General features: G+C 40.4%; 1 protein-coding gene across 1 annotated transcript; it reads right to left on the reverse strand.

The window, feature by feature from the left end:
• Positions 1-110: 110 nt before the first annotated feature.
• LOC140934734 (arylsulfatase B-like) lies at positions 111-9623 on the reverse strand. The gene is made up of 9 exons (XM_073384308.1): positions 9528-9623; positions 8891-9050; positions 8496-8608; positions 7523-7669; positions 4397-4564; positions 3489-3658; positions 2558-2842; positions 1164-1390; positions 111-385 (listed from the first exon to the last, which is right to left on the reverse strand). Exons 2-9 carry the CDS (start codon positions 8988-8990, stop codon positions 111-113), a joined length of 1485 nt encoding a protein of 494 aa, XP_073240409.1. The 5' UTR covers positions 8991-9050; positions 9528-9623.
• Between the last annotated feature and the right edge of the window lie 1548 nt (positions 9624-11171).

Genomic DNA, 11171 nt, shown 5'->3' on the forward strand with positions numbered 1-11171 from the left:
AATGTACTTTTTGAGACGAATAACCCGTTAGTTCTTGACATCAATGTCTCCCGAATTCGTATTACATGATAGAATTCCGTTGCATATTGTGTATACGATATCATGAAGTGTCACCCAGTTCTATAATAGTGCGAAGGATGCAATCCATTCTTGACCTGCTTTAACAGTACCCGTTTGCAAATCTTTTTCGAAGCATAATATTCAGATCTATCCGTAAGCTTTTCCCATGGACCCCAAAACTCGTTAAAATTTTTGGGATCAGCCTGGGGGCTGATCATTGGATAAACTACTGGCAAAGCCGTACTGCGGTAATAATCCAATCTTTCCTTCAGCTCCCTTACTTTCCCAGGATAAATGTGGGAAACATCTTTGTATTCACAAGGATCTAAAACAAGAAGACTCGATTTTATTGATATACACCAGACTTAATTCATCATCAAATTGATATTATTTCGAATAAGCCGAACCTATCGACATCCCAGTCCAAGCAGTATGCAGTTTGCTTATGAATCTACAGTCGCACCACCACGAAGGGACACCTCTCCACAACTGTCACCTCTCTACAACAGGATTAAATTAACTGCAAAAACCGTGGACGAAGATCCTGTTAGTTGTAAACGTTGGATCTCTAGAAAAGAGATCAAATCAGCCAAAATATAAAGAACCAAGAACGAGAAGTCCATACACTCTTGTTTCAACCTCTCTACAACGGCTACCTCCCTACAATAGCCATTTTTTTCTGTACCCAAGGTGACCGTTGTATATCGTTTAATAGCCTTATGCTCCCACGAGTGTCCTGTAGCCCGGTGGTAGAGCATCTGGACTAGTACCGGGTCATAGGTTCGACCAGGAGCCGATTCTGATTGGAGAAATTGGGTCCCGCCCATGGTGCTAGTCCTTTTTCGTATTTCGATATGCCTTTACGTTTTTTGTTTTTTTTTTATGAACACTTAGGTTCCACCCTTTTCCATCACCAGGAGCCCATAATCCATCATGGGCTCCTGCCTCTTCGTGAGCTTAAATTTTATTGTAATCTTAACTAATGACAGAGTTGTTTATATTTTTTGGTGGAAGGAGAGGGGTAAGCCTTAAAAAACCTTCATGGCCATTGATAATAGATTTGCCTCAAAGCGGTAACTTTAAAAGTTATTGATTATTCTCACCGTCATCGAGCTTAAACAGACAAGCCTGGTGATTCTTGGAATTGCACATGTTCCTCCCTTTTGTCCAAGGGCCACAATGGATTACCGCTCCCGGAAGAGTTGGCAGGTTTCCTTGCCAGGGGGGTGGTCTGAGGGTTGGATATGGCGCATGCCAACCTAACTCAAAGGTGTCATCCATTCCCACTACAAGTTTGAAGTTACCTTTCCGAATGCCTTCAAACTTTAACCTTGTAATAAATATAGAAAAGAAAATAGCAAAAACATCAAATGAAGGAATGGCTCATAGTTGTCCGAAGGCTGATTAGCGCTAACCCCGGGTTAAATTTTAATCCGGATATTTTTTTGTTTGCAGCATTTTCTTCGATAATTTTCTCTATTCTATTTAGAGCATCCTCTCAACAAATTGTAGACAATTGTAGAATTTAACTGAATTTGCTATAAAAGCTTTAATATCTAAATTCAAATTTCAGATTAACCTTGGGTTATCTTAACCCAGCTTTGAACAACCCGGGGGCCCGGTTTCTGAAAGGTTGATTAGCACTAATCGAAGATGAATATTTTGTTCCAGTTTCGTTTTTACCTTTCTATGTTTTGGTTAGACTAACACTTCGTGTTATCATCACCGTATCTCGGAGTAACGTTTCAACAATATTTTGTACGCACGAGTTACGTTGTTCTTAGACAAGAAAATCTCCCTCAAAATTTGGTTTAATTCTGGGTGAAACTTAACCATCTTTCGATGTTTAGCAAAAACGCCTTATAAGTATAATTCATTTTTAATTTGACCAATGTTTTTGTTAAGAGTGACAATGGAAACGAGTTAAATAGGAATCAACAAGGTATAAAGAATAGGAAAGAGATCACGGAAACATTTGTCTGCTTGAACCAAGCAACCAACCTATGTTAAGCATTCCCTTCGATATTTAGGTCCCATTTTATGTAGTAAGCTGGACAAAAATGATAAAACGTGTGAATCATTAAGTGAGTTTAGAAACCGAATGCGTAATAAGGATCTGACATCTCTTATTGATGATGGATGCAAAGGATGCCTTCTGTGTGATAGTTGATGTCTCATCGGAAATAATTTTAGCATTTTAGCACCCAGCTTTAGTATTTTAGCTAACAATTTGTAACATATTGTATGGATTTTTTTTTATCTACTTAATCATTGTATCTATTATATTTTAACTGTAGGTGTCCCCTATTAGTAGAGGGCCTGCCCCTCGGCTAGTTTTTCTTTCTTGACACATAAATAAAGTTTCTATTCTATTCTATTAAAATCTGAAATGATAAAATCGTGGTCTTTCAAGAAGATCAGACATCTAATTCTACAGTATTAAGATGTGGTCTGTAGTAAAAAGCATTCATTTCCCTGTGTGTAGGGAGAAACTAACCTCGGGTCTATATTATGTAGTATTTCTTCCCGAGGTGATGGTGCATCATTTGCTATGGTTTCCCAGACGTTCATTCCATCCGCTTCTTTCGATACAAGCTCCGCATCACCTCCTGCTAAGTGATAAAGGGTTGGTAGCCAGTCTGTGGCATCGATAAGTTCTGTACACACACGTTTCTTTTGTTTAATGAGATCACTAGCAGTATAGACGAAACCGACTCCTTTTACTCCGCCCTCCCAAACGGTTGCTTTGCCTGCTCGGAAAGGATAATTTGAGCCCGCGTTCCTGAAAGAAAAACAGGATTGCAACAACGATCATGATCATTTCGCTTTCTGCAAGTAATGTAATCTTAGACAGTCTTAGATTCTGGATTCCAAGCTATGGATTGTGGATTCCAGGAAATGGCGTCCGGATTGTTTTTCAGTGGAGTTTGGATTCCGGATTCTAATTGTTAGTGGGGTTCCGGATTCCTTGAAAAGTATTAGGGATTCCAAAGCCCATGATTCCTGATTCCTCCAGCAAAAATTTTCCGGATTCCCTAATTACGTGTGGGGAATTAATTTTTTGGCTTCATATCAACTGAGAAACACGACACGCATCAGCTTACTTTTGAAGTAACAAACACAAAGACACATTTCATATTTATATTATTATACATTCTACTCCCAATCTGTCTTTTCATTGGCTAAAAGCCTACAGCTAATTTTCGAAATCAGCGCAACCAAGAGATTACTTCGTTATCTGCTACCAGATTAGTGACTTATCTATAGGTTGTGCGCGCAACATGATGCATTATTTCCATATTTTTCTTATTTTCTTGAAAACAATGTAAGTGTTATCAGCCTTGGCCTTCGGCTCGGCTGATAACTCTTAGCTCGACCTTGATTATTCCGGATATCTCTAAAACCTCATCCAATAATTGTTTTTTTACCAGTTAAGTCCATAGGGTGCTCCTCCATTATCTGTGGTAAAGATTATAACAGAATCCTGCAGCATTCCGCGACTGGCAAGAGCCGCCCTTATTTCTCCGACAGAGTTATCCAGGGCTGTTACCATAGCTGCGTACTTCTGTCTTTGTGGACTTTTGATAAAGCTAAATTTCTGAAGAGAATGACGAAAACAAACAGAAGAGGACGTGAAGTTCAATTTTACAACGTTGATGTTGACTGCCAGAATGCGCGCAGTTAACAGGATGTGACCCTACGACTTTAACACGGAGGTCCCGGTAGCCCAGTGGGTAGGGCGTCCGAGCTAGTTATCTAAACCCTTCAAAAATTCGATGTTTTATTATGGGAGAGCTCACTATCGTGTATCGTACAAGAGCTTTTATAGGTATGGAATTCATTTCCTCGGCATAGGTACAACCATAGTACAGTTGTCGTTGTACAGCAGTGGACAGGGCTGAAAGTTACAATCATATAAGCCAGGGGATGTCTTTGCCTTGTTCGGGTTATGATATCTTGCCAACTATCTTGCTTACTTTTTCCTTATAAGTGATCAATTTTTTCATTTCACATGTTGCTCTAATGATGCGAAATGTATTGGTAACTTTGTTTTTCACGTCCTTTTCCCCACTGGAGCCTCCAAAGCCAATAGGTTGGCTCGTGAGATGATCTAATTCAGAGGGAGGTGAGTTTGTATACTTCGCTGGTATCAAATTAGTTTCTTTGACTCCTGGCATTCTTACTCTTTTTTTCTAGGACTAGATGGAAGTCAGCGAAGAGTTACCATGACTCACGATGCGACCAAAATACAACTCAAATTTATTTCATTTTACACGAGTCAAACACAATTTATACACACTTTGTTCACTCATCACCACACAGTATTTTTGGTTACCTGAACAAGATCTTCTGGAGCCTGAAGAGGATCGTTCTTATTGGCTGAATGCACCGCTTGATGAGCAAAGTATAAAAACATCGGCTTAGAAACATCATGGGCGTTAATCTTTTTTATCGCTTCCTGTGTAAACAGTTCTGTTCCATAGATTCCAGTTCTTTTGACCGGCTAAAGAAAAAAATGAGCAGACAAACAACATTTGACGTGAAACGCCCGTGCACTTGGTCACTTGAAAGACTCTTGCGCATGCAATCGCTCATAGCGCACACCTAAGGGACCGGTCATTTATTATCGCCTGGGGGGGGGGGGGGAGGATTTTAGGGGGTATCACTTGGTTTTGGGGAGAAAAAACGGGGGATCAGTCGTAACTGAGAACCCAAAAGGGGATCACTGAAAACTTTGGAGGATTCAGATGGGGGACTACTCAAATTTGCTTGGAAAATGAAGACATGGGGGAAGGGGGGGGGGGGGGGGGAAGTAACATTCATTCCCCCTTCGGCGATAAATGACCGGTCCCTAATATTCCCTTTTGATACTCGACATATTTGCGTACTTAGGACTTTTTAAAGATTTGTTTTTTCTCGAGGAACTTTCCCGGGCGGCACCTCGCATGGGTTCTTTGGTCCCGTTCGTGCTTGCCCCTTTGGGTATAAATGTCTTTTTCCTTCTTTCTTTCCTTTTTAAAAGATTTTTGATGTAATTCTGTATAGTAATGAAACCTAATAAGGCTGCTAAAAAAAATCTTCGAAAGCTCAATTTGAGAGTCCACATGGGAGTCCAATCGACCCATTTTTGAAACCGTTTACAATTTTTCCAGCGACGTGTCTTGAAGTACTTCAGTAGATCTGTTCCTAGAAAAAAAATTTCGAGGGTAGAATGCTCTAAGATCGCTCCACGAAATGTTACAGCTGAGCTTATGGATTGCACCACCTCAGGTAAGGTATATTACCATGTAAGGTATACCACCTCAGGTAAGGTACGCTGATTTACCATGCACCGTTGCGCCAACATATTGTTATGAGTACAGAGATGAGAACAACCATCTACAGTCAACTATCGATAACTCAAACCTTCTAGGGAAATCGAAGAAAGTTTTCCCTTAACGGTATTTCCAGTTATCGGGAGTTTGAAGCAAATAACCGGAAAAAATCGTCCTGGAGTTTCTTCCTTCGCCCAAACAAAACAGGCGCCTGCTAAAAAGGCTAAGAAATAAGCAAAAGGATCGGGAGGGAGTGCAAGTATCGGATTAATTTAGGTTTTTGGGAAACTGCCCACCTACCCCTCCCATAAGCTAAGATTAACACTTACTTCTCATTTGGGGCAAAATGTTGGCTTAGGGGAGGGGTAGGTGGGCAGTTTCTCAGAAACCTGAATTGATCCCAAGGATATAGATTGATGTTTTGCAAAGGAATTAAGCAACAAAGCTTGATTAATGGACACTAAACTTGAGCTGGAGCGACATAAAAGTAAGGAAAAAGAATTGACTCGGTTGTTTTGAAATAAATTCAGTGTTTCGGACTTCGGTACACTTTTTTTCCCGACTTGTCACGCGCTTAAAACACAGTTCGAGTTATCGAGGGTAAAATTGTATAGAAATGATCTGAGGGAAAACAAAAATTACTTCGAGTTAGAGGGAGGTTCGTGTTATCTAGGGTTCGAGTTACCGAGGGTAAAATTACAGTAAATGTATGAAGGAAATCCAGGGAAAATCGACTTTGGTTCGAGTTCGTGCGAGTTTCGAGTTAGCGAGGGTTCGAGTTATCGGGAGTCAACTGTACACTGTACTTCGAACAAGAGCAGGGTTTATTCTGATGAAACAACAGGTGTTGAGGCAAATCACGTGATCTAATTGCACGGTGCAACCAATCATAACACATATTCCGTCGGTTCCTTGTGGTTGACAAGCGTATTTTTAGTACGAGCTAATAAAAAGGCGCTTAAGAGTAGTAGAATTTTATCTCAAATCTTCAAAGAGCACCAGCTCATCCTGGGGAACATAAAGTAGCTATTTTAAGACTACATGAGTGTGTAGGCTTTTTCCACACAGCTCAGGCCGTTTTAGTTGTAAATGAATACAAACTTTTAACCTCTCGTAACATTTACGCAGTTTACTAAATTGGATGAGGCCGGTCTGCCGAATAGAAGGCCGTGGGCCGTCCCTGAATTCCGGCTACGTCAAAACACGGAGGATCTTCATAATGACATTTGCAAAAAGTTAGACCTTCCAGTCTTCTCGGGACGATGAACTGTAGGCCCAGTGCCCACGTCTAAAAACCGTTGCTCAAAAAATAAAAATTCTGTGAAACATAAACTATAAAGAAGCCACTCACTGTCCGCACAGAAACTAATAGGGACTCATTCCCAAATGCTATGGTTTATCTAAATTAGTAGTGATACTGGAGGTGGGGGGAGGGGGAGTACTGCCATAAATGGGCTATATAGGTATGTGCCGCTGTGAAGGGTATGGTTTTCAAGCATTTTACTCTAGGACAGGGTATATAAATCGGAGAGTTTGGGCCTAGAATAGGGTATCATTTTCCAGGAAACTGATCAATTGGTTGAAGATTTTAGTCTAGACTAGGGAAACCAGGAACTGCCACTCAAAATTATAAAAAAATCAAATTGGCAAGTTTAAATTTACACAACTCCGGTCTAAAAACTACTCTAGGATAGGGTGGATTGGGAGAATTTAGTCCAGTATAGGTTAGCAAAATTCAAGATCATAATATAAACTGAGGCACACACTAACACCTCCGCGTTAGGCCAGTACCTTACGCACGCGCACAGCCATATCACCCCGGCTGTGGTAGCGATGGACAGCTGTTTCGTAATTGTTAGGACTCATCAACATGGCGTAGCCAGCACAGTCTCACTTACGATCACAGACCCCGCCTTTTACTGCCAAGAAGACTACAAAAGCACTCCTTTAAACGCTAGCTCCACCATACAAATGCCGGTAAAGGCTAAGGTTACCAGGGTTTCAGCGGCGCATCCCCACCCAAAAATTCTTGATGCACCCCCTGGGGTAGTAATAGGGGATTGGTAATTGCGTTCGAGTGTTTACCATTATAGAATTGACTGAGGTGGCATCATCCCCAGTATCCTTTTTTCTTAGTGATTTTTTACCTTCATATTATCTCTGAGGTCATAGCCCCAGTAATCCTCAAACGAGCTGTGATCCCAGTAATCCTCCTTAGAGCCTAGAAACCCAAAGAATGAGTCGAAACCCCGGTACAAGGGAGTGTACTCCTTGGTAAAATATCCGAGATGCCACTGAAAAAGAAATGATATTACGCGTGCCCAGTTTGACTTGTAGTCTAAGAAAACAGCCGACATTTAGCGACGTTACCACTGGTTTTCCCGCCAAATGGCGTCTGAGAAACGATCGCAGAAATTCCATACTGATGGGGCGTCACTACCCAGATCTGGGTGGGGCTTCTGATTAGTCGTGCCGCGTGGGAAATTTATTTCAACCAATCAGAAGCACTACCCAGGTCTGGGTAGTCACGCGTCATCAGTATGGAATTTCTGAGGTCATTTCTCAGACGTCATTTGGCGGGGAAACCAATGGTAGCGTCGCCAAATGTCGGCTGTTTTCTCAGCCTACTTGACTTGCTGATCGCATTAGGGTGAAAAAAGAGGAGAAGGCTTACCCTAGAGCGTGGGAAAACTCTAAAAAGCGACTTGTAAACAATAAAGGATTAAGCAATACCAACGGGGTAAAAAAAATTTTCGAAGAGCCGGTTGCTATCTAGTAGTAACTTGGCTCAGACTCCTCAGTTCTTACGATCATTTTTCACTGTTTCAATTTTCATCTCGCCCATGAGAACAAGAGCAGAGAATCCAAAGGGGAGGCCCCAGGGTCGAGAGCCATAAACGGGAATCTTGGTCTCCAGCACAGTTTTTTGTTAATGTTACATTAAAAAATAGCTCACTAGGAGTCCCAAAACAACTTTTGAAATATCTCAGAGGACAAAGACAGTATTAAGTGTCGCGTTTTGTGCAAGCTAAAATAAATGTAACTGCTAAATTAAAAGTTGCATTGATTCTCGTAAGCGTTACAATCCAAGCTTTTTAAAATAATCGTCATTATCACTACCTTCCCAACAGCATGAGTTTTATAACCAAGAGCTTTCAGATATTGCGCAATCGTGACTTCTTTCAGAGGAAGGCCATATGGCTGTGCAGCGAAAATCACGAAGTGTTGAATACCTGATGGGAAAATATCATTGGTTAATATAAGCTACGTGCAAACGGACACATCAACTCCCACCATTATTGGCCCAACAATGTTGGGAGTTGTTGCATGCGTTTGCACGTTGCTTAATGTCTAGTTTCTACATCACCTAATTCTCGGGATACTGCCCAGTAACAATCGCTTCTACGTCGGCAGGTACGTCATTTATTGGGAATTATAATGTACCGAACATACATAGTATATCAAAAACATATAATTATACTATTACTGCATTAGGCTACCTTACTTCGACTTACCAAGGTGAATCGGATGCTTTCCTGTCATGATAGACGCTCTGGTTGGGGTGCACATTGGCGACACATAGTAGCTGTTTAATATGACGCCTTCGTTCGCCATGGCGTCGATGTTTGGAGTTGGTATTTGACGTGACCCATGAAAACTTACGTCATCCCATCCCTGTGAACAAACGAATAATAACATTCTATGTTAAAGCAACTTTTTTTAAATTTCTGAACATGAATCATTATGTGGCAAAAAATAATCTTGTTCTTCCAAGTTTAAAGTTTTAGGCTTTTTAGGCTAACGTTCAGTTCAGTGAGTTAAAATATAAGAGCGGAATTGGTGATGGTTAAGAATTTACTTTGTTATTAAAGAACCTGGTCAAATTGGCCAAAAAAATTGCGTGTATTATATATGATAACTGCCATAATAAGTAACTTTACTGTATATAAAGTATAAGAAGGCAAAGTTTCGGGACGTAACAACCTAGGTTTCAAAGTCACATCGAATGCCAGTCGCGTGACATCTCCTTACATTGTCCTCTAGCTCTGATATTCTCTTTCCAAGCAAGAAATTCTAAAAACGAACTCCTCTCCTTCACAGATAATTGATGATGTTAATAGTGTGTGTATAACATGAATCATAATTACTTACCAAATCGTCAGCGAGAATGAAAATAATATGCGGTTGTTTGTTCCCTGATACACAGGAGATTGATGTTATAATTCCCAACAAACATGGAAGGTACGGAAGCCTAAACAAAACACATAATTTAATACTGAGCAAGGTCACTTAAAACTGGGCCACAATGTACTACTAGTGTCCGTTTCTAATTAAGTCACTCTTACTTTTTTCAAGAAAACCTGATAACTTCGTAATATACAGGTAATAACTAACGAATAACTATCTCTAACCTTGACAGTGAATAAAATTTAGTTCACCGTAATTACAACTAAGAAAAAGTGTACTTTAGAACTAGTTGTACTTTAGTTTAAGTTTGCCGAATTTGAGTAGGGTTTGTTTTCAATAGGTTTTTCCAGCTGCAGTAAGAGGCTTTACAAACTAAGATATATCAACTCTAAGGAAAATGGTTGTGACGAATACTGCAAGTCAGTCGGACTCGTTAGGCTTCCACATGGAACTTTGCCGGTATAGTGTGAACAGCAACAACGGCACAGAAATGGAACAAGTCGTTCACACACATCGAACATCATGCCGTAGCGGTTGGTCGGGCGGGTTTACATTTGGTGAGCTAAACCCCAGTCCTCACTTTTGAATATTCCGCTTCCGTTTCTGTGGATTCCAGTCCTCGCTCCTACTTATTCACTTCCGCTACGGTCCGAATACCTGTTCACACCGCACCAAAGAGTGGCACAGAACTTATCCACTATGTGACGCTTCACTTTCGATATCGGCGCGGGTTGATTTCCACTGTAGCTTATTTTTCCGTGCGAACACGTAACATTTTCTTGCGTAAATGAAATAGAGACAATGGATGAAAGGCCATAAGTAAACATAAAATTGAGCGAGGTTCAACTTTTTACGTTTATGCGTGACCTTTTATACAATGCCCCTATTTCATTTACGCGCGTAAAATTTGCGTGCGTACGCACGGAAAAATTACGCGACAGTGGAAGTCGACCTTTACAAAAATTGCGCAGAAATCACCGTTCTTCGGAACAGAGGGCCTATCAGGTACTGTTTTCAAACCGGTGAGAAGAGCTATCCAGTATGATCTGAGGATAGCCTTTGTTATCCATGTCTTCGTAATAATTGATTGACCCTCAACGCCTCGAGTGAAAAGTCCTTTAAGATTCAACAGAGGCTCGAGAAGCAAAAAAAGTGACATGAATTAACACAAATATAAAATAAAAGTGATATTGCCACCATTTTAATATAAAGTGTATTACACGCAAACTAGGAAAAAGCTGAAAATCTAGCGTAAAATGATTCTTACAACTATAGTTATGTATTGCAAAATATTAAATACAAACATCAAATAGGACTGTATCGACGAACATGCCTTTTAGAGCGCCATGTACAGTGTAAACGTTTTACCCTATAAATAGCATGGTAAATAAATAGACTTTGCAAGTGAGTGGTTAGACACTCTAAGTGAATTTCTTTTGAGTGTCATATGTTTTATGGACGGACAAACACCTACCATTTGTTTTGTAGTTGATTGAGATCACTGTTTTGATAAGAATCAGTTTGAAGGCGAAGGACGTATGTATTAGGCTGGTCAAACGTAAGGCTTTGAAGATTTTTCTTTTGTTTTGTATATATTTTACATACTAC

The sequence above is a fragment of the Porites lutea genome, chromosome 4 (assembly GCF_958299795.1).
Source record: "Porites lutea chromosome 4, jaPorLute2.1, whole genome shotgun sequence".
Taxonomy (NCBI): domain Eukaryota; kingdom Metazoa; phylum Cnidaria; class Anthozoa; order Scleractinia; family Poritidae; genus Porites; species Porites lutea.